At 43.1% G+C, this 24,414-nt stretch overlaps 1 protein-coding gene across 1 annotated transcript in view; it reads right to left on the bottom strand.

The window, feature by feature from the left end:
• Positions 1–19,180, bottom strand: part of vcana (versican a) — a 43,664-nt gene extending 24,484 nt beyond the window's left edge. Inside the window, exons 1-6 of the mRNA XM_062543249.1 lie at positions 19,044–19,180; positions 17,546–17,613; positions 16,251–16,640; positions 15,451–15,625; positions 15,150–15,277; positions 13,846–14,139 (exon numbers count right to left, since the gene is read on the bottom strand). Of these exons, the coding sequence (XP_062399233.1) occupies positions 13,846–14,139; positions 15,150–15,277; positions 15,451–15,625; positions 16,251–16,640; positions 17,546–17,606 (1,048 nt within the window). The 5' untranslated portion in view covers positions 17,607–17,613; positions 19,044–19,180. The remainder of the gene's footprint in view (positions 1–13,845; positions 14,140–15,149; positions 15,278–15,450; positions 15,626–16,250; positions 16,641–17,545; positions 17,614–19,043) is intronic.
• Positions 19,181–24,414: the final 5,234 nt, after the last annotated feature.

Below are 24,414 nucleotides of genomic sequence, written 5' to 3'. Positions count from 1 at the left end.
GAGGCGTATGAGTTGTTGTGGAGAACATATCAGGGGTCTGACCAGAGCCCTCCTGATCTGTTTGGGCAGATCCAATAAATATCTCAGATGTGGTTTCCACTGAAGAAGATGGCACTGCTGTTAACTTTTCAGTTGAGGATAGAGAGGGAGCAGAGGTGGCCATGTGCTCTGTACTTGGTGACTGGGTGGTAAAATCTCCTGAACCTTCATCAGTCAATAGAGTGGATGATGATGGCTGGTGTGTACTTGGACCTACTGACAGAAACTCAGAGCTTGTTTTTTCTACAGGAGACACTGTTCCAGCTGACGGGGGGAGAGATTCAACGGTTGATATCTCCATTACAGTAAATCCATCCTCTGATGATGTAAAGATACTTTCTAAGGAATCAGTTATAGGAACAGTTGATGGTGTTTCTGATGTTGAGGTCTGAAGATTTTCTTCTTGCGTGGTTGATGGAATATATGGTGCTGTTGATGTATGTTGATGTGAGGCTGTGCTGTAGCTATGTGAAGGATGTGCAGTTGTGGCAATGGTCTTTGTAGATAATTCAGGAGTAAAAGCAGCTGAGCCTTCCTCTGTCGAGAGATGAGATGATGATGTTCCATCCAGAGGCGTATGAGTTGTTGTGGAGAACATATTAGGCGTCTGCGGACCAGAGACCTCCTCATCTGTTTGGGTAGATCCAATAAATGTCTCAGATGAGGTTTCCACTGAAGATGGCACTGCTGTTAACTTCTCAGTTGAGGATAGAGAAGGAGCAGAGGTGGCCATGTGCTCTGTACTTGGTGACTGGGTGGTAAAATCTCCTGAACCTTCATCGGTCGATAGAGTGGGGGATGATGGTTTGTGTGTACTTGGAGCTACTGAGATAAACTCAGAGCTTGTTTTCTCTACAGGAGACACTGTTCCAGGTGACGGGGGAAGAGATTCAACAGTAGAGATCTCAAATACAGTAAATCCATCCTCTGATGATGTAAAGATACTTTCTAAGGAATCAGTTATAGGAACAGTTGATGGTGTTTCTGATGTTGAGTTCAGAAGATTTCCTTCTTGCGTGGTTGATGGAACATATGGTCCTGTTGATGTATGTTGATGTGAGGCTGTGCTGTAGCTAGGTGAAGGATGTGCAGTTGTGGCAATGGTCTTTGATGATAATTCAGGAGTAAAAGCAGCTGAGCCTTCCTCTGTCGAGAGATGAGATGATGATGTTCCATCCAGAGGCGTACGAGTTGTTGTGGAGAACATATCAGGGGTCTGACCAGAGCCCTCCTGGTCTGTTTGGGTAGATCCAATAAATATCTCAGATGTGGTTTCCACTGAAGAAGATGGCACTGCTGTGAACTTTTCAGTTGAGGATAGAGAAGGAGCTGAGGTGGCCATGTGCTCTGTACTTGGTGACTGGGTGGTAAAATCTCCTGAACCTTCATCAGTCAATAGAGTGGAGGATGATAGTTTGTTTGTACTTGGACCTACTGACAGAAACTCGGAGCTTGTTGTCTCTACTGGACCTGATGGGGGAAGAGTAGAGAACTTGATTACAGTAAATCCATCCTCTGTTGATGTAAACATACCCTCTGAGGAGTCAGTTATAGGAACAGTTGATATTGTTGCCCCCTCACTATTTGTCTCATCAAAAATGGTAATAGTTGATGGTGTTTTGGATGTTGAAGTAGACATGGGAGCTGTTTCCCCTTTGGTGGACTCTTCTGTTACACTTTCTTTCTCTGTAGGTCGTGTACTCTTTACAAGTTGATGTGTTGTGGTAATACTCAAGTCAAGTCTTGACGTGGTGTATATTGGAGCAGTTGTAGTGATGGTCTTCAGAGTGGACATCTCAGTGGGGAAATTACCTGAACCTTGATCTGTTGAAAGAACAGAAGGGGTTTTCTCTGGCTTCCCTGTATAGACCTCAGATGAAGCTGCACTTGTCAGAGGTCCTCCTTCAGCTCTAGGGGTGAAAACAGTGGCTGTTTCCCTCATGCCTGTGGAGGGAATGTTGGTAGTCTCCCAAGTAGATGTGCTGCCTGTGACTGATGGAGAACTTTCTTCAGGTGCAGAGTGTGCCAAGGTGATGGGCAAGTCTGGTCTTGTTGAAGAAAACATAGGTGCTGCCGTGGAGATATGTGTTGGTGATATTACTGTGGTAACATCACCATAGCTTTCTACCTCTGGGAGAGCAGTGGTAAAACGACCAGGTATGTATGTACTTGGCATAACTGATATTAACTCTGAGCTTGACATGTCCTCAATAACTGATGTCACAGATGTAGCAGAGGGTGCTAGGGTGACAATTTCTGAGGTCTTTACTTCTTCTATGGTTTCCACTGTTGAGTGTAATAATCTGTCTGATGTATCAATAATAGAGATAGCTGATGACCCCTCTGGTATGGAAGACTGTTCCTCTAGTCCTTGTGTTGTCACTGAGGTGTGAGAAACTGTTGAAACCACGTCTTTCGTGACTGTGCTGTATTGAGGTGTATGAGCTGTTGTGGTGAACAGATCAGTGGTCATCTGGCCTGAACCATCAACATCTGGAAATGTGAATGCAACAAGTAGCTTCGGTGTAGTTGGCACTGAAACAGGTGGAATTGAAGATCCTATGGTGGTACTCTCTTCAGAAGTGTCTTTGGCAGGAGATGAGGGAACTGTACTTGTTTCTGCTGTAGATGTCTCAACTCTCACCTCCTCTCTATCAATGTCCTTTGTGGCCTCTGGAGTGGCTGAAGTTGATGATGTAATATTCACAGTTTCCTCTGCTGAAAGGGTCGGAAATGAGTCATGAGAAATAGATGTTTGATCTGTTTTTGCCATTGTGGTAGTTGCGATTTGAGATGCAGTTGTGAACATGTCAGGAGTGTGCAGACCAGAACCCTCCTCATCCGATATAGTGGATGCCTCTTTTGATATTGAAGCAGTTGTAGAAATAGACTCGTGGGGTGATATTTCCGTGGTAAAATCAACTGAGATTTCTTCCTCAGGAGAGATAGAAAGCAGTGTCACAGGTGTATCTCTACTTGGCTTAACTGAACTTGGTCCAGCCGAAGGGGGAATAGATTCAACAGTAAAGAGCTCGTTTCCAGTAAATCCATCCTTTGTTGAAGTAAAAATACTCTCTGAGGAGTCAGTTATAAGAACAGTTGATGGTGCTTCTGATGTGGAAGTTTCTTCCTCAGGAGAGATAGAAAGTAGTGTCACCGGTGTATATGTACTTGGCTTGACTGTTGGTTGCCATAATGGGGTAAGCAGAGTAAATGTTTCAGGTGTAGTATGCAGACCTGAACCATCCTCATCTGGGAAGGTGGATGCTTCTGTTGCCATTGGACCAGGTGTTGAAAAAGACTGTCTGGGTAATACTTCAGTGGATACATCACCTGAGCTTTCTGTCTCAGGAGAAAGAGACGTAACAGGTTTATCAGTACTTGGCTTAACTGAACTTGTTGATTGCCATGATGGGGTGAACAATGTAAATGTTTCAGGTGTAGGTGGCACTGAAGATGAAACAGTCAATTTAATGGTAGATGTCTCCATGGACTGTTCCTCTGGGATATCTGTGGACATAGAGGTGGGGATTGAAGTTGTCTCTGCCACAGTTGCTTCCACTGTGCCTGTAGGCATATCTGTGGTTTTGGTCATTGCACTTTCCTCAGCTGAAACTTCTATGGCCTTCTCTGTTGAAGGTAATGTGGTCACTATTTTGTCTCCAAGAGTTGAGGAAACAGTTGTCACTGTTTCTGTGGCATCTGTGGATTCTGAGTCTGTTGATGAAGTGGACAAAGTGGATATTGTCTGTTCAGAGGATTGTGGCAGTGTTGAGTCCATCAATTGCTGTTCTGATGTTACCTGGGGAGTAGATGTGTGGATTGATGCAGTTTCAACGGTGGATGGTTCCTCTCTATCTATATCAGTAGTCTGCTGACCTGAACCTTCATCACCTGTTAGGGTGGATGCCACAACTGTCTTAGGAGTAGTGTGCATTGAAAATGATGGCTTTACTGTTGACTGTAAGGTTGGTGTCTCAACTTTCTTTTCCGATGTATCTGTGTATGTCATAGTTGGGACAGACTGAGTGTCTTCCTCTGTTGTGCTACCTTCAACTGAGGCCGTTAAGTCTGTGGATGACTCTGTGAATTGTGTGGTGTAGACATTTTCTGTCCTCATAGTGGGTGCTTGCGACACAGTAGTTACTTCCTCTTCAGATTCACCTGTGGTAATATAAAATGACACAGTTGCGTTGGTAATGTCCGAAGATAGCCTTGTCTCTTCTGTGGGAGTGATGAATGTCTTCTCCATGCTGATTGATTCCACTGACTGTGTAAATGTAGGTGTGTGTGAAAGCACTGTGACTGTTCCTGCAAGAGATGCTGAGATGTCAGTACTTGGAGGTACCGTGCTTCCCTTTAAGCTCTCTGAACTATCTGTTCTGGGAAATGATTCTGTCGTTGGAGAAATGGGCTTTTCTGTTTGAGTTGGTTGTCGATCTTGACTAGTGGTGACACTTTCTTGAGAAATACCTGAACCATCATCTGTACTTGTGTCTATGAAAGGACTTGATGACTGTAGAGTTGTTTTTTCTGTCACTGAGGAGGTGGGTCTTCTTGTTGTTGTCACTGAAGCAGATGGACTAATGGCTTGTGTGACAGTCTCTGTGGTTCCTTCATCTATGAGTGTTTCATTTTTCGCCAGAATGAGAGGTGGAGAAGGAGGAGTGGATTCTACTATGGGGACAGCACTGTAGTAATCAGTGTCAACCTCTAAGAGTGAGTAATCAAATGGTGTGGGCTCAATGACATCTTCTTGATCTGGCCTGGCAAACTCGTCACCTCTGCCTCCTTTAACATCAGGGCTGAAAGTTATAGTCGAGGTGGGGATGGCGGCAGGGGAGGACACATCCAAATGTCCACTGCCTCCTGCCTCACGGTCTTCAGAGGAGGATAAAACAGGAGACTGTGTTCCTTGGGACTCACTCATGGGAACTGTGAGGGGGAAAAACAGATAAGAGAACAAAGTTGCCTCAATGCATTTTGCTATGAACAGCCCAGCAACACTTGCAAAGCAATGCTTGAATAAAAAAGATATCAGCATGAGCTAATGGATATACTGTAACTGTAGATACAGTTTATGCAATGCTGACACACAGCCATCACAGAGACTTCATTTAAAACAGGGTCTGTGGAGGTTACCAGAGCTACCAAAGCGTAGCATAACAGAGGAAAACATGGTGGTCATGAATATACAATTACACTAAATGCAAGATGTGAAACGCTAAATTAAAAATTACAACAGAACACACAAAACATAATAATTGCTTAAATAGAAAACTAAATAGGTGTGGAGCATGTGTTCAACTTAGGTGCTGTCTACTCAGATAAAATTATTAGGGTATGATCACACCATCAAATTACTGCAAATCCTCACTTATACAACTGATAGCCTATTTAATTATTCCCCAAACCTTTCCCTGACTCTTCAATACAGTTCTTTCAGAACTAGTCCACTGTAGCTTCAGCTGTCAGGAAACCAGATGGGATGAGAATCCTACACACAGTGAAGCTGGTGTACAAAGGTACAAAGGCAGGATTAAGTGCAAAAGCCCCCGGGGCTTAGTCATCCAGAGCCTCCATGGCCCTCTATTGAGTTTATTGCCCCATTACCTTCACAACAGGGACAGATTACATAGTGACTCAGAGCCGTTCCTTTACAGCTGAGTCTGTGACAAGTGTGTGTGTAGGAATGAGGCCATGTCTTAAAAAAATGTATCTACTACTGTCGGTCAAACACAGAATTTATGAATCTCTCTCTCTCTCTCCTCTCTTTAAATGTGTGTGCTCCTAATCCACTGCCTCATACTAGAAGTGCAAGTGAAGCAATTGTGTTATCTAATTAGAGCATATTGTGAAGAGGTATTCTCTCCATCTCGTGCAGAGAAAAAAAAAAACATCTTAGATCTCCTTGTCTACCAAGAGACACCCATCCAGAGGTGATCTGACAGCAGCAACACTCATTGTACTCCACTGTACTCCACTGGTCGACTGTCCCACACAAGAACACAAATCCCTCTGATGCACTACAGAACATACAAAAGTGCACTGGGGCTCACTTACACAATCCAAGCAGCCAGTATCAGCCTACACGGCAAAATCGATGTGGATGTTCCAACAATAAGAAGTGTGTGGTCTCAGTCACAGACAGCCCAAACCAATAAACAGAAATTTAAAAAAAAAAAAAAAAAAAAAAAACAGTTCTGGTACAAAACCAGTCTTTCCCAAAAACCTGTTTCTCCTCCAGATTAGTAGTTGACAGAAGCAGCAACACCTGCACGGAAAGAGCTATGCAGATATGAACACCTGTTACACACCTCCAAACCATGGGAAGACAACTACAGTAGTCCTCTGACTTACAGAATACCCTCCCCTCCTCCCCCAAGTCTGCCACTTCGCCTGCCTGTCCTGGTGCACAGCGCCCACTGCCCATGTTTCCAGCAATAATATCCCACATGAGTTGTTATGAGAAAACACTGCAGGGCGCTGCAGGTCCTTGACCAATTAGCTGTTGAAAAGGCACAAACATACTTTTATGCATAAATCATAACCTAAACAGCAGCTCACAGCTAAGTTTCAGACACAACATGCTAAATTCTACACTTTTTTGTATCATGCTCTTCACTAGTGGAGTAAAGGAAGAAAATAATCATGGGCTTATAGAATGATATACAGTAGAAACAGAAAGACAACAAACATTCTACTGTTTAATAAGTAAGGGGGAATGTATATTAATAAGTCGGACTACTTAGGGAGTGATATGAAAGATGAGAATAAGAGCACAGAACCCTTTTTCCTTGACAGCGGTCTATTATATACTTAGCAACGGTCTGTTATAGAGAAATATCAGACCTCGGAACGTTGGGAAGGCCCATTTAAGTGAATGGAGCATTCTGCAGCATTTTGAAGAGCCGTGTAATAATTCAACATGACACTAAACATGAACATATTGTAATTATGCAAACTCATAATTAAATGCCAACATGAACATAAGATGATAAACAATATGACAACTTTTTCCAGTGAAGTTTCTTTCACACTCATCTTAGCTGCCAATGCCTTAGCGATTCCTTGCCAAGTAAAAGCTGCGCCACTAAAAAAACTTACAATCAGTCAGTCTGCCCCGGCAACCTGCTCCGGCAACCTGCCAGCTACTCAGCTGTCTCTACAGAGTGGGGAGACTTTACACTGCTGGTGTCGTCACCCTCAAAGAGACGTCCAGTAACCAGTGCGCTAATGGGCATCTGTGTTTGTTCAGGTAGCAGGCCAGTTCTGTTCTCAACTGTTCTGTTCTCAACTCAGGCTCCCAGACACCTCAGTGTTAAAGTAAAAAAAATCTGAACAAAAAAAAAAAGAAAACCAGGGACATCCAGAGGAAGAGTGTGTGAACTGAACTTATTGAGCCTTACCTATCCAGTTAAAGTGGACTCCAAATCAACTGTGTGATATACAGTACAAAGAAAATCTTATGCCAGACAGTGCAGAATAGAATGATCAATTTTCTAATGAGAAAAAAATACAAACAAAATCTATGTAGCATGTAGACATTACTCAGCTGACTTAATTAATTACATCGATCATGGAGAGTGATCTCAATTTAATTCCACCAACACACCCCAGTCTGACTCATAGCAAGCCCACAGCATGAAAAGCAATCAGGATCACAATTGTAAGCCACACTGAGAGAGAGACATTGGAACATGTTGGATCATCCACCCTATTCACCTCCTACTTAGGGCTATTAAGAGCTCCCAGTCGTTATTAAAAGTCTATAACTGTGAAACGAGCATGTAATGTCGCTGTCAGTATGGATTACAGGTTTAATCTTGTCTCATCAGTATCATCTCAGCTTGGACATCACTCTGTAGTGTCTTCATCCCTTTTAGCCCTGTAATTCACTGCACAGTTGCTTTCAGATTAGCTTCTTTTTTTTATCCTTGCTGATCTTGAATAAGAAGAGCTGGAGTATGTAGTGGTGTGGTAAACTGGCCACAGGTCTGCCTATTATGTGGATGTGGTTTTAAAAGAATACCCTAGAGAAGGAAAGCCAAAAGTACAAAACAAAATTATTTGGACCAGATCAGATTACCACACAGATATATGGGCTTGGGTCAAACTGATATGATTGATATGAAGCATGTGGCTGACAGACAAACTGAACAAATGAGAATTTAACGATACTCCAACAAACTTTAAACCTCATGAACAGTTCACAGAGGGTGTATCTACAGCAGATTCATCTATTGACAGCGTCTTAGTCCTCAGTAGCCTAAAAGAGACTCCAAACGGAAGTCGGTCAGTCAAAACGTCTCTTGTATCGGAGACGTTTATTTGGAGCTTGGACAGTGAGATCCAGCTGGGTGGGAATGTCACAGGCTTTGTCCCAAACGCCAAGCCTGAGCAGTAGCATGGGTAATCTCAGAGTCTGGGCCAATGACAGCTCAGTGAGCGGGCGAACGCTTCAGAAACTCCTTGCCTACAGCTCAAAACAAACACTAAGTCCTTGACTCCAAAATTCTCTACTCAGGCACAGTCAAGCTCTTCCCCTTGTAACTGTCCAAGGTACAAAACCAAATTGCTGTGACTGACTGGAAAACAACAAAAGTATATATATATATATATATATATATATATATATATATATATAAACATAGGATATTTGAGTATTGCTTAAGAATTGTGTTCTGTGCTGTCTATGGTAATAATCATTCACAGCCTAGGCAAAAACAGCTGATGCATAAAGGAAATATGCCTACTTCTATATGCAACCCGGTCTATACATTACATCTGGCAGACCCTCTGCTCCTTCAGCACCCTGGACAGCAGAGACCTACAGAGTGTACAATGATCACTCTGACCGTATACAGCACAGCTACAGTAGATGGACACATACGGACTCTTTTGCCCTTCAATGTCTTGTCCTCAGAAATACATAGACCAGAATACGCCCTATCACCTACTTATCCCTCTATTGCTCTATTGCAGTGTTTCCCAACCTTTTTTCCTTGAAGGCCCCCTTGCCTGTGTCTAAGACAAGCCAGGCCCCCCTACCCGAATTCCTACCCGCATACACGCACAAGACATTGTTTTATCCAATAATCGGTGTTCGGGGATGAATTACCAATGCCTAGCCTAGCCCGACCCTGAAGATTGCTTACACAAGTTCAGAGGTCAGAGGTAAAAAATAGCTGCATGATTTGAAATGTGGAACAAAAATATGTGTTCATTTGGATTATACAGAGTTTTGATTATTCAACTGGGTGTGTTGGGATTTTATACATTTAATGTGCGCAAATATAATTTTGGCAATCTCACAACCTCAGCCAGGGCAACACTCTGCAGACCCCCTGCAATTTCCCCGGACCCCAATTTGGGAACCACTGCTCTATTGCCTATGTCCATTGACTATAGAATGAACTGTAATAAAATGAGTAAAAGTACTTACCAGAGGCGTTCAGCAGACTGTCATCCACAATGACCTGTTCATTCTCTTTCACAGGTTTCACAGTTGTCTCAAGTACAAAAGAAGACATGGAGGGCGATGGCAGGTGTTCAGTAGAAGTAGAGTCTGTGTCTGTAGGTGCCTCCTTGTCCTCGGTCACTGGCTTTGATGAGGATTCTGTTGTGTCTGAAACTGATCCCTCTGTAGATCTGTCAGCATCCATGGCCGTTGTTCCGGATTTTTCTGTGGCAGTAGTGGCTCCTGTCGATTCCACAATCTCAGATGCTGTTGCCACGGTACTCTTTATTTCTGTCTCGCCCTCGACTGAGGAAGTGGCGCTGCTTTCCTCTTCACTTGACGGGACGGAAGTTTCTTGCGTGGATTCAGTTGTGGTTGAGGCAGCTGTGTCACAAACAACTGTGGTGAAGGTGGACAGCTCTGTGACCGGTGCCGTCGTGAACGAGTCCGTTCGCTCCAGCGACTCTGTTGTTGTGGTCATCTCTTCTTCGGAAGTAGATTGTTGAGGCGGCGTTGATTCAACGAGGAACTGAGTTCCAGTCCCATAGTCAGGCGCATAGTCTGGATCGGCAGTAGCAGCAGAAGTTTCCAGAACTGGCAGAGTCGTAAAGGCAGGTGACTCTGAGGCATCAGTACTTTGCTCTGTGCCATCCGTGTGGTCCTGGTCAGGCATGTGTGATGTGTCAACAGAGGTCGCTGGTTGGACGCTGGGAGACAAATCACTTTCCCCTGCGGTGGACTCTACTGCCGAAGAGGTCACCTGTCCTGTGGGGGTAGAGACAATCTCCTCTTTAGTGTCCGTCACATCCTGGACGGTGGTGGCAGCGGTGTCCGGTCCAACTGTGGCAGATTCCATTTTTTCCGTACTGTCTGTCACAGCTTCCTCTGCAGGGCGGGTGCCCTCAAGATCCGAGGCCGTGTCCGCGGTGAAGCCCGACAGGATGGTCTCCTCCGTTTTTCCCTCTGCAAACTTGGGCTCTGTCGGGGAGGCGGTGAGGAGGATGTCAGGCTGAATGGTACCCACATTAATCACCCCCTCGTCATCTGACTCTGTCAGAGGTTGGGTGGTGGTCACGATATCCACCCCCTGTTGTTGCGGCGAAGGGGAGGATGCCACGCCTTCTCCAGCTTCTGGTGCCGGAAACACGTCGCCACGAGGCACTGGGGTCGGTTCCCTCTGACTCAAGTCCTGTTCCAAAAAGTTTGTGATGTCAAAGACCAGCGGAGTCGTCGCGACATCGTCGTCAGCGTCGTCTGGTTTGCTCACAGCCGTTGGTGTCACCACCATCTCCGATTCATCTTCTGGAACCTCCTCAACTGTGGGCGGTGCCATGCTTGCGGAGAACATGGAAGGAGGCTCTGTGAAGACGCCTCCATGCAGGGGATCTACAGTGATCGCAGCTTCCATTGGGACGGGCTCGGCGGTGCTGAAGTCCAGCTGATAGGGAGCTGTGGTGCTTCGGCTGTAGGCTGGAGTCAGGGTGGGAGTAGCGGTGGTGCTCATCACAGTCACATCCACAAACGTGGTTTGGTTCATCTCTGTTCTACCTGTAGTCAGACAAGCAGAGACGAATTATTAGCAATCATTTAGTCCAATTAACATATCCTACCAAGAAGTTTAGAGAGTATTTAGCGTGGATAAGATTGCAAGCACTAAGTCTTAATAAGAAGAAAGATAAATCAATATATTACTGTATCTATATTACTTCAACTAATATTAACTGCAAGATAGATACAGTACTGATACTGAAGACACAATACTGTCAGATACATGGAATTAATTAATTCTAAGTAACTAAAGCAGTGTATCAAAGTTGAATATGTTATTCAGAGAAAATTGAATCTGTCAATTGTATAAACATAATCCCCTAGAGACTCGTGATACTAAATTTATGGTTGAGGTTGACAGATGTTTATAACAATAAATCCTTTTTTAGTACAACATTCAGCTGTCTTGGAGATATATGGCATTATTATTGTGTAGCTCTTATGAAATATCACTAGTGTTTTGCCTATTGGAACCAAATCATTGGATTGTGGTTTCTGGGCACCACTTTTAAGCCCTGACAATGAACAAATTAACATGTTTTGAATGTGAAATGACAGCTGAAGTTCCTCTATTGTGACATCACCCTCCTAATTATGTTTGCCCTTTCACTTGTAAGTAAGAGCAATAGCTACTAAAGTGAATCCCATGAAATTAAAAGAAAAAGGTTGAGTCACTTCCTTTATATTTAGCCTGTCTGCCTTTTTGAGAGTCATATCTGTGAGAGAAAATGCACCAGTGCAGAAAAGGTCATGCCAAGTCACGGCTTGTCTGTACAGACATTATTCATATATGTTCATTTATTCAAAACAAAAGTTAAAGAAAGTTTAAAATTAAAATTGTGTATACATTGTCCTTATGATATGATTGCCTCTATCCTTCTGGACTTCATATTGCCCTTGCTCTAATTCAAATAACACATCAATGCACACACAGTGACCGAAAGAGAAACCCATGCAAACACATGGGAGGGAGGGAGACCATTTAGAGAGTCCACTGTGCTCCACCCAACTGAGACTAGTCACACACACACACACACACACACACACACGCACGTGCACACACACACACACACACACACACACACACACACACACACAGAGAGAGAGCACACACACCCTTTGCTGAGAAACAAACATCCTTTGGTGTGTGTGTGTGTGTGTGTGTGTGTGTGTGTGTGTGACAACTTAAAGAGCCTCTCCTCCTCAGTCTGGCACGGCACTACAGCACATGGAGCAGAAGCCCAGCTGTTCTGTATTATGCACATGGCCCTGCAGCCATCCCTCCCCAGCTATCTCTGATGCAAGGTGTGACATACTACTTTCCTCTGTCCAGAAAAGTGCATCAGCCGCTTTCAAAACAAAAGCACTGTCCCTTCACTTTCTGCCAATGGCTTGTTCACTATCTGCCTCGCTGATAAGAAATAAGTGGGAAATAATCCAACAGCACAAAAAAAACAGCTACTTGAAAGGTACTTAAGGAAATGCAGAGTGGAGAGGTCTGACAGACCCCTTAAAATAGACCAAATAAACTGGAAGGGTCACCAAGTCTTGTATGCTTGACCCCTGGGGGGCAAGACTTATCACAGAGGTGGTTAGCTTTAGCACTCGTTTTGAGCCTGGGCCCTGGGCACTGCAAGAGACGGGTTATCTGAAAGGCCCTCGGGTGAAAAGATAGGCTGTTGGGCCGGGTCAGAGGTCGTCAGGGCCCGTTGGTTTTAGGGCTCTGGCAGAAGCTCGCTCGCCCATTATCCAAGCGTCTGCTCTGATAAACTCTGAGTGATAGTGACAGAAAGGGAGGACGCCACAAGCGGAAACTGAAGGTGATGTGATGAGGTGAACAGGGGGGGTGGAGGGGTTGCTCACCCCAGGGGGATGCCACCTCAGCACTTCCCCGAAAACACGACTGAGCGAGGGGCCAACACATTCGGGAACAATCCTATAACACTGTATGACTGCAGTTATCTTAACTTGCACACATTAAGTGGCTAATATGTGTAATGGCTTACTCATGTAAGCTGATGTACGTAGTTGGTGAACTCACAATGCCTTCCTTTCATGGTAGCAGGGTGTTAAAATTGGGTCCTGTCTTGTAACTATGATGAGGTCATTGGTGACTATGGATACTGATTTTATTTTTTCAAAAAAAGAAGGAAGAAAAAGAAAAAGACACATTGCTAAATGTGTTGTCACGTTTCACACAAAAAAAACATCAGGCTAGACTCAAATACAGTTGTATGATCACAATTGAATTTAAACCTCTGATGATCAGACGAAGAGTTGAAATAACACTCAGTTTTGTTTAATACAGTTTAGTTTTACTGTTTGCCAAGCCCAATTTGGCTGCTAAGGAAATGGGTGTGACCCAAACTGAACTGAAATGAAAGTGAGGTCAAGGAATCACTGGAGAATTAGCAATACTGTGAAACAAGACCCTTGTAAAAGTTTCCATGCCCAGCTCATGTGAGCTCAACTCATGTGAACTCTTACAGTAAAATCAGCACCAAATATAACCAAGACTCCACAAAAAAGGGGACACACACATAGTGGCAAAGTGATTAAAGCTAAGGGCATTGTTAGAGCCAGTGGCCATCTCACCATATAAGGCATATGTTTGTGTTTGTAGGCCTGTTCAGCTGTTTGATGTTGATGTGTCTGGATGAAGCTTACAGAGAGCGATGAGGTTATACAAATGGGGCCGGAGAGGGGGCAGGGAGGCTGATGTTTACAAGGAAGCACAGCCACTGTGGTCTGGAGAGAAGTGCACCAAAGTTACACAGAAGTTTGACACGTGACTTTACCTTTGAAGCAGTACGCTCCGAGCTTCAGAGTGGGATCTGGGAAGCCCGTCCGGTTGAGATAGCGATACATGGTGCGGACGCCGAGCAGTCCGCCACCGCACTGCACCCTGGGCCTGGACACCGGATGGCGAGCGCTTCCGTCGGACAGCCAACCGTAGTCACATCTGTCCAGCCCCCTCCTCCACGCAGCGTGCAGATGTCCTGGCGAGGCCAGAACAGCGTCTCGCCTCTTGCACTCCTCCTCGGCCTCTTCGAAGGTCATTTTGGTGGTGGTGGGTGCGAAGAAGACGTCACCTGGATAGCACAAACAAGCATCCATCTGGTCAGCAATTTGGATGGGTGTCAGCTCTTAAATCATCAGCTTTTACTGAAAAAGGGCTCTGTTATGAATGCATGCTTTGTAAGATGCTGGGTGAGAACATGATTTAATTACCCTACTTAGCTAGACTAAAGGGTGAGCTTTCACTAAGGCATGGAACGCCTGTCTCGATATGCGCCTCAACACGAGTCTCTAGGGATTTGAAATAGTCCCTCAAAGCTTTTCAGTGCATTTAATCAAATCTATCTCTCTCTTTCCTACTGAATCACATAGTATGAGTCAAAAGGAAGAGCAACATATGTTTTGCGTCGACTTGGGCGTGACATTCAAAGGTTTTGGTTTTCCCCATTGAATCAGTTCTGTGACGTGGATTTGTCAAAACCACTCTGAAAAAAATCGTATTTCATCCCATATGATCCAGTTCAACAACACAAGTGAAAGAGTGAAACATGTAAGACAGTCAGCAGTTGATTTATGAAGATGCCTTATACCATCTCAGTTAAATGTCAAACATAAGATATATCTCCATCCTGTGTACTTATGTCAGAATATGATAGGAGTTTCTGTTACAAGGACTCAATGAGGCATGGAGAATTAAAGCCTGGATGCCTGGATGAACTGTGGGACATACCAATCATGTCATCATGCAATAATTGTTTCAGCAACGAACGCAAAGGAAACAAAATGAGCGTCTACACTTTGGATGCTCCCAAGCTTCCACTTCATTGTGCCAGAAGTATTAGTGACATCAATTATCACATATTTTCTGGTTTTGCTTTCGCAAACTCTGGATCGTCAAATGAAGATCCCTGTCTGTGTCGAAATAGTGTCAGCATGCCCCTTGTCTAAGTCTAAACCACAGAGGCTCACACCACAGCATTGCAATTATGTTTTAAGATGAGTGTTTCTTTAATGTAACTGCCTACGTGTTCAAACACTACAGTGTATATGAATGTATGTGTTCCAGGGACTTTCTTATTCTTACCATCTAGTTTGTCCACAAAGCAAAACACATCATAGGTCTCAGTTGGGTTCCTCAAACCATATGACCTAATGCCGGGTTTGGAATTGAGATTTCCAAAGCAGCCGGACCTTGGTTGGATGATAGGGTATCTAGAGAGGACACAGCCAAAGTACCAAGATTATATATGAAGACAGATCAAAGTGTACCATATGATGCTATGTAGTTTCTGCATATGAATCCAATCCAATCTTGAGAACAGTAAAATAGGGACAAGTAAACCTCTTAGAATAGTTACTGTTTCTGGTAGGTTTCAGGTTCTCACCTTACTGATTGATCGGCGACCCAACCAGCATCACAGTGGTCAAACCCATCCTCGAATGCTGATTTCAGTTGGTCAGGTGTGGCAATGGAAGCCCCTATGTCCATGCAGGCTTGAACTGCCTTGTCATAAGTGAGGGTGTACCTGCTTGATTTTGCTCGATAATGGAACACAACACCTGTGGGTGAGGTAAATAACAGTTAGGATAGAACAGAATAGAGTGGAATAGAATGGAATTAATTAGGCTAAATGTGTCTTCCAGATAACCAGTTAAATATAATCTCTATCTGGTCCAGTAGTTACTTGGTCCAGGCATGTCCATCTATGTAATCCCTTATGATTTGGACCAATCAAATGCTATTTAAGGACAGGTAAAAAAAAGTATGCAATTTATGGCCAACCACTAATGTATTCAGAATATTAAGACTATAATATGGAAAGGCTAGTACTTTCCCTCTAAAATGTGCTTTTGACACAATCAGATTTACAGGGTAAAAAAACACAGCTGTGTGTGTGGAAACAGGAACATTATAACAGAATGTGGTGAGAGCTTCAGTTCAATGAGTTATCATTTTGGGTCAGTGTTGTAACTGACACACTACATACAAGTACACACACACACACACACACACACACACACACTACATGTATGTCCCTTGATGCTTGTTTGAATGTCAGTGGGCCTTGGAGTGTTGTTACAGTAACACCACCCAAACAGCGAGGTGACACTGCAGCCTCGTAAACTCATCTCTGAATAAGAATGACAGAAAGAGGTTCAGACACAGACCAGAAGCAGAACTCACCATCGACATTCAGAGAGACCATGTCCTGCGTGTCCTCGATGCCGTACATGACCTCACAGCGGTACGTTCCGGCATCGCTGGCGCGCAGCTTGGAGAGGACCATCGAGGCGTCGCCCACATCCTCGGGGTGGCTCTGCACCGACACCCGGCCCCGGTAGCCCCGGCCGATCTTGATGACGCCGTTCTGGGCCACCAGCACGATCGTCTCGACGTCGCTCTGCACCTTGGTCCACTTGATGCGCAGGTAGTCCTTGCCGCCGCCCGCAGGGCTGGCTTTGCTGTCGGTGATGGCGGGCGCACCGGTGGGTGCGGTGGAGAAGTGGCACGGCAGGGAGACCCGGCCCGAGAGCAGGCCGCTCACAGGCCTCATAGCCACCAGACTTGCTGAGGCTGAAAGCAGGACAAATGATTTACCATGACAGAATGCCCTTCCAAAAAAATATATGTGAACAAGCAGACAACATGAGCTATGCAGCAGACTCATTTGCCATGTACTGTAGTCACTTACAGAGTAAAGAAAGAGATGATGTATTGGATTGAATTCATTCATCTTTGTTAACATTTAGGGTGACACAATTTATAGGTATCTCACTCTCTGTGGCTGGACAATACTGCAGGCACTGTATCACTCAAACTGACAGATTGCCTACGTGAAATACTATGTAAGTGTCGGCCTCAGTGTCTTGTCAGTGACTGTTCAGATCTTTAATTTTAACCCCAGCTAAATCTTCAGTTCAATCACTACTCTGCCCAGAGCATGGAAACAGCAAGACAAGATGGAATGACTGAACAGCCAAACTGGGTGAGGAATGCTTTGGACAGGTGGGAAAGACCCTGGGGCAACATGGAGCAGCAGAGGTAGCTCTTGAACTTAGGCAGGGACCATCTGTTTTGCCCAGACAGTAAGCCATACCTAATTGAATGGTCTGTGGTTGGGTCTGGGAAAGCTCCCACGACTAGCTTAGTTAACCTCATCATCAAGCCATCAAGACCACAATAAGAGAAGGATTTGATATAGTATAGCTACAGGCAGCATGACAAGACTTTACACCACTCAACAATAAGCCCCCTGATTGTGTAAAAAAGTGTCCTATGCCACCCATCTCCCCAGCCCCTCTCAATCTTTAGGCTACATCTCTGTGATTTACATCCATGACAATAATCCTTTTTTCATCAAAAAGATAATTCGCTTGAAAATCTTATGGAAAATGGGCTAATGGCAGCCAGCAGAGAGATCAAAACATATCTAAATCCACCAACGTTTCAGAGAAGAATGAATTTAAAGATGCACTTACCGAGAACTGTTGTCTGACACAAGCAGAATAACCACAGGATATGTTTTATATTCAATAACATCTTTGATCTAGAAAACAAACAAACACTTGTTTGTAACACGTAACAAAGCAAAAAAAAACTACATCACAAAAGTTTGCAGCACACTTGAACGCATATGGATCTGCATGACATCTTCCGGCACTGACCACCCTGGTTATCTCCACGCACGTAGACAGCGCGGTGGGCTATCCCCCTTCGCCTTGGTGGTCTGGGCCAATTTGTCCGACACGACACTTCCCCCGAGAATCTGGGTGGTGTAACTGAATATTCAGTTGTTGTAACCTCCCGTGGGGACAAGTCACAAAATGTGTGGATGGTGAGGTGGTGTGGACATCAGCGCAAGCGACAGGGTGAAACTTGTCAAAATAGTGCGGTAGGTAAGCAAACACAGATGCAAACCAGCACATTTCATTCAAACAGGACAGATTTAACACATGGCGAACGTGAATGTGACAAAGTAGCCTATTCGCCGATTTATTCTAGGCTAAGCTGCTACTGAACAGCGAGAGTGCAGGTAGGACTTTAAGGACGTCATATATTCACCTCGTTTAACCTTTCATGGAGGCAGTATTTCCATAAGTTAAGTAGGCTACCATCCAAGTCTCTCCAACCGTTTAGAGGAAACGTAGTCCTTTGAAGACGTTAATATCCTATGAGTCACATTCACCAGGTACGCTAGTAATAATCACTTTGTAGAAAATAGTCTAGTAAATATTTGTATTATTAGGCTAGTAGGCTAAATCTTTCTGATTATACTATTTTTTTCAAGATTGTTATGGAGGCATAGAGCCCGGGGAATTCAACACGACAAGTGCAGTATTATCATTTCAGTTTTAAAGTGTGTCTTAGTGTAGTTAGTCTATATTAATATGCATTGTCTTGTGATGTCAAGCGACACTCCTGAGACAGACGTGTTGTGAGCTACTGTCTTCGTGAGAAATGTGCTTGCCTCAAGGACATTTAGTAGATTTAGACCAAGTAGATTTAACGAGAATGAACTGAACAAAGTGATGTCTGTGATGTCATCCTGCGCCGAATAGGAAAAGTTGTGAAAATCCCATCAGTCTGTCTGAACAACTAAAACACATGCCAGACGTTGCAGTATCCTATCCTCCTCGCAGTGCAGTGCGATGATTTATCCATCATCTCCATCGATTGTGCTGTGGCACATTTCGAAACAATCTACACTTGTTTTTAAATTAGCTGGATATGACTTAAATTAGGCTACACTACTGGAGTATATTCAAGTATCAATGTTAAGTGTATGAGTGTCAAGTATTAATTGGAGTGCTTTTAGACCAAAAATCACAATAGGCAGCATGTCTTTCATATATCATCGCTATAGGCTGTGATAGGCTATGATAATGAACATGCATTTGCCTATTTGATAATGAACAAACATTATCAACACTATTGATACAGTTCAGTAAATATCAGTAACAAAAAACAATAGCCTACCTTAACTATGATTGTAATTCCACATAAATTGATATGAGTTGATCCTTTAAATCCAGTACATCCCACTATAAAGAGGCAACAAAGTGATGTCTGTGAGAGTCCCCTGTCAGCCGGTCAGTTCTCAGGTCCCGTCTGCGCTCCCCTGTCCCTTGTGCTTTTTGCTCCTGCGGTATGGGTCCCCGCACCGGTGCGTTCCTTGTGATGCTCCAGACAAGAAGACCAAATGTGTAAGCTGACTGCATGTTCAAATCAGACATTGACGATACACCCACAATTATTTCGTCAGGAGGATAGGAGGGGCACACGCTTTCCACCCGAAAAGTGAGTGGACACCAGCAGAAGAAATGGGGTAGGATAATTGGACACGCGTCACAGGTGAGGCTTCATTTAGAGACGACTTTCGATCTTTAAGACTAGCCTCTTTATATCTGGAAATGGGTAAAAACATGTATTTTGAAACAATGTTCGAACGTTTTCTATCACAAATATATAGCTAATGATCTTAGATTGTTGAAGGATTTGGGGAGATAGAACATATAGTTTAGCTGTAGGGGTTTTCAGACATCGGACATCAGTCTACATCGATGAGGCATTGACGCAGTAACACATATATCATAAATTCCATGTCACCTGTCATTAAACGTATTTCTATACTGACATACAGTATAGGCCCTATGGCTTAAGTTGCACTCTTTATTAAATACTATAGACTATACTATATACTAAATACTTATAGAAGTTTGCCTAGGCTATAGTTAAATTAATGGTGTTACATATAGTTATATCGCCATGTCGTCTCTGTAGCCTGATACAGTGCTGTCAAAAAGTTGCATCATTGAAGCTACTTCACAGCTTCTTCCACACGGGGGAGAGGCCGGGTCGTACAGAGTTAACAATGACGGGGAGGTCCTCCCCATTAGTTTTCAATTAAGTCACATAGGTAACTTAATCATCCTGTTCCAAAACGAAATACATTCATAGACAGTAAATACAACTTATATAGAAATAGGTATTGGTTGTATAAAAAAACACATGATGTTATAGCGAATACAGTTAAATATATAAATAATCACAGTGCATTGCCAATGGGCCTATCTGCACCTATTTGTGATATTATGATAAATACATGAATTATGACATTTAAAACAAAATAATTGTGAATCACATTTCATCATACATATTTAATGTATGAAAGGGCCCCCTTACCCGTGGGTCTATATACCTTGTCTTCTTCCTGGGCATTCAGTCTCATATTCCTCATAAACTCCGTAAATATACATGGACAACATCAACATAGGTTTCCCCGCACATAGGGGCTGAACCATCTCTGCAGCCATACTGTCACTGTCCTCCACCACATCCCCCTTACTTCCCTCAGACGCATGCCATGACCTGCTAAAGCAATAGCACACTTATCTGAACCCTGAGATTTCCTATGGAAATGACAGTTGTTGCCACAGCCTGTCTTCAGACAGATTCAGTGTCTGATAAAGACCATATCGTAAAGAAAGTATTCAACAGTAGCTGACTGGGCACTACAAAATCTGATTTAATGTGACTTCTTGTCCTTATAACATACAGTATGTATTTCAATCTGATTAACCAGTCATGTTTCTGTTTGTCAAAAATGAGAATTATTGACTGTTTGTCGCCCCACTCACCTGTGTGATGAGGTGACTGCACAAGATTGTGTCCAGATTTTCAAACATGCAGAGACAGCTCAGCCTTTAGGGACTATTGTAAACTGGACATAGACTTTATCACTGAACAAATTATTCAGCTAATTAGCGAACGTTTATGGCTTTATTGTGGCTGTTTGTAATGTACTGTCGCAATCCTTCACTTTGCAACCTTTTCCCTCATTGGAGGTAGCTTTCTAAAGCGTTCACTCAAAACCTGTTGCTGTACTTAGTTGGTGTGAGTATCATATTAGGACTATTCTTTTGCTATGCAAGGGTTAGCATAGTATAGTTTATTTATTGCTGCAGCATGCCTCTTCTTGACAAAATGACCCAACTTTAAAGGTAGAAAGTCACTAAAAGAAGCCACTAAAATGGCATTCTAATAAAGAACCCATTCAAAACTCCACAAGAGGGTGAAAGGTCAATTATGATAGCAGTATTCTCTGCTATATTACACAGGGCAGTTGTCTGCCAGACAATTATTGTTAAGCATCGTCTTATAAAGACACAAAAACATTGTCTTTCTATAACTCTGAAGTGGGTCCAGATGCAATAACCAGAAAATGTGGGAAAGTGGCCTTGCCATCCACTAATCTAAACCCACTCTTAACCATCATCCCCTGAAGTCATGGATCATCATGTTGACCACCCCCAACTGAATCCAGGGTTTTCAGGGATTTGACTGCAGGCCTGACATATTTTCTCTGTGAAGATATTAAACCAGTCTCAAAGTCATCCTGGGGCAAAACAATCTGTGGCTTTCTTAAACCTACCAAAGCCTTTTAGTGCAGTGTGAGAACATTTAAAGAGTCAGGTCCATTTAGTTGGTAGTGAATGGGTTACCACATCATAGCAAGTAATTCCTCATTATACCATTTACGGGATTAGCTGTAAAATGCAGTTATAAATTTGAACCATTGCACTATACTGAATTCCATAAGGTTGCATTATTCTTGCAAACCACGAGTGAATGGTTAACTTTAAGTATAAGCTGAAACAGACAGTACTGTATACTGTATACAGATTGGCAAAGTCAGAGTCACATTTTTGCCTGTCCTGAGTGGGTATCATTAGTATACACTCATTAACCCATTTCCTCCCTCTGTGAAGAACATAAACATAATTGATAGGGGCCAGAAATGAAAGCAGCCTTGAAGACCCGTACCAGGTGTCCCCTGAATGATAAGACTGCTCTGGAAGTGGCTGCCTTTCACAAACACAAACACACATTTCAAATCTCAGTGTAGTTGAAGACCTTGAATGACAGATTGAGTATGTTCAATATCAGTTTAAGAATATTAAAAATATGAAACACTGTCAAAATGCAAAAAAATAGGGCTATCATGACTAAGGCAAACACATGTAACAGGTTCAGGCAGATACTGAACTGTCTGTGTGGTGACTCAGGACATCTTTAGAATAGCCATATGCAAATTCTATAAATTGTTTACACATTAAAGGATTGTGACATATTTCATAAATTCTGCAAAAACACTTGTACATTTAAAACTAACTAGATATACTGAGCACAACTGTGCAATGAAAAAGCATATTATTCCAGGTGTGCATGTTCAAAAATGTGTTGAAGACTTAAAATAGTAATAACCTATTGACCTAACTAATGATAATAATGGTAATAATGGATAATATTTGGATTTGAAATAGTTCTTACACAGATCAAATCTTGAATCTCAGATTCGTCAACATTATCCTGGGACCTTGTGTTGCTAGGGGTCTACTGTACTGTATGTCCAAAATGAAATGAAAATCGTAAGTGACAGTGTAAGAGCAAGAGCAGGCCATATCTGAGATGGTTGGGGTTTGGGATTGGACTGGTGGTCATTTATGGGTACTGATTTCCCCTTTTTTTCGTCACTGCAAGAAAATAGGACCCAACTGGGGAAACAACTCAGTTTCTTTTCTAATATAATAAAATGCGATAACAAGTCATGGAAATGGAACAAGATATGATCTGCCCAACGTATTACCACTGATATAAGAGCCTGGGGCAATGAAAGACAGAGAAGAGCTGTGACCTTGATTGAGGATGGCAAGTGGAAGGGCACGGGGCATGAAGTAAGGGTTAATTGGGGCATCCACATTTCAAATGCCTGACTGGTGATGTTGTGATGAGTAGATAAAGGCTTCTTGAATTTCCCCTTGGGGATCAATAAAGTATCTATCTATCTATCTATCTATCAAACGGTTTTCTTGTAGTACGTTTGCCAAGTGTACATATCTGACCACGTCTTGAACATATACCTATGGTCTCTGATAAGCAGATGGACGAAGCAGAAGTTATGCATAGCTTACTATTTATACATTAGCCTTGAAAACATGGAATTAGAAAACATTGAAGCCCATTTGAATTCCAATATTACAAATATCAACATTACCACATACCTTCGTCTGTGCAAAGGTAAAAGAGAGGAGGGCAGAACATTATTGCAGAATTGTCTTATTATTATAGCCTAGAGTGTCAGAGATAAACCTCAAAAGTAAAAAAATACGTGTCTGAGAGGTCATTTGGTATTTTCCCATTCAGGTGTAGTCAGCGATCATACAATTTTTTTTTTTTTGGTCACACTTGTGTACATAAAAAAAAATCAGTCTCACTGTGTCTCAAACCGCGCACTTCTGCACTTAAAATACTTAATTTGAGTGCGTGAGGGCGTTCACACTGAAATTTCGAACGATACGAAGGGCACTGCAAGTCCCCTGATGGTTCACTCATAACGGTCAAAAAGTTGAGTGTGGAACGCTGGATACTTCTCGCCCTCAACGGACGCCATGTTGGCTAAATAACGGAAGGAGAGGGAGTATTTTCAAACTCGTAGAAATCACGGTAGAGAAATCTGAAGCAGCAGCGGTGGAAAACACACTTTACAGAGGTACAAGCAAGTTACAACATAAATTGTTCATGTTTTGACACAGTATGACCATGTTACGGTTGAATTGAGGACACCAATAAAAACATATTTAAACGTTACGATCGTCATTTCCGTGAAGTGCACAGAGGTTAGCGTTTGATATGAGACGACACTATTCTGTTAAAATGTGCACACTATGCCAGTAAGCACACAGGGCACATAGGGTGCTGCATGAAAGTGTACTCACGGAAGTAATCGGTTTGTGTCTGTGTAGGCCCCAGGCTCTAAAAACTGAAGACCAAGTGTGGAGTGATTTTAGATCTTTGTTTCTTGAGGTCATCGACTACTGTCGGTACAAAAAAAAATGAGTTTCACCTACTGTAGCTCGAGTTACAGCTACATGCTTTGCTGTGTTACCATTCCAATTTTGTGTTTAATTTATATAATTATGTAATTATTTGTATAGTGTACATCTAATTGCCTCCATGCATGAAATGTGCTTCATACCTGTCCTGTGAGGTAGTGAAATTTGTCACCATAAACAGAGTAATGTTACATCAGCCCAAATGTGTAGCCTGGATGCCAGACCGAAGTTTAGCCCCGCCTCCATCCTTTTTCTGCAGGGAACTTCGGTCTGGCACTGCTCCGTTCAGCTGCTACTATTCGAGATACAGATCTGTTCGGACCAATCACATTTCACAGGGCGGGCTTTACGTGATGATTGACAGATGAACAGCAGTGACGTTCACGGCTGCATGCGTCCTCGTTCAACGAGTTGGGTGTGAGACCATGTTCGCTTAGGTTGATTTTGATTGCAAC

The sequence above is a fragment of the Sardina pilchardus genome, chromosome 8 (assembly GCF_963854185.1).
Source record: "Sardina pilchardus chromosome 8, fSarPil1.1, whole genome shotgun sequence".
NCBI classification, from domain to species: domain Eukaryota; kingdom Metazoa; phylum Chordata; class Actinopteri; order Clupeiformes; family Clupeidae; genus Sardina; species Sardina pilchardus.
This window is presented reverse-complemented; position numbering and strand designations above follow the sequence as displayed.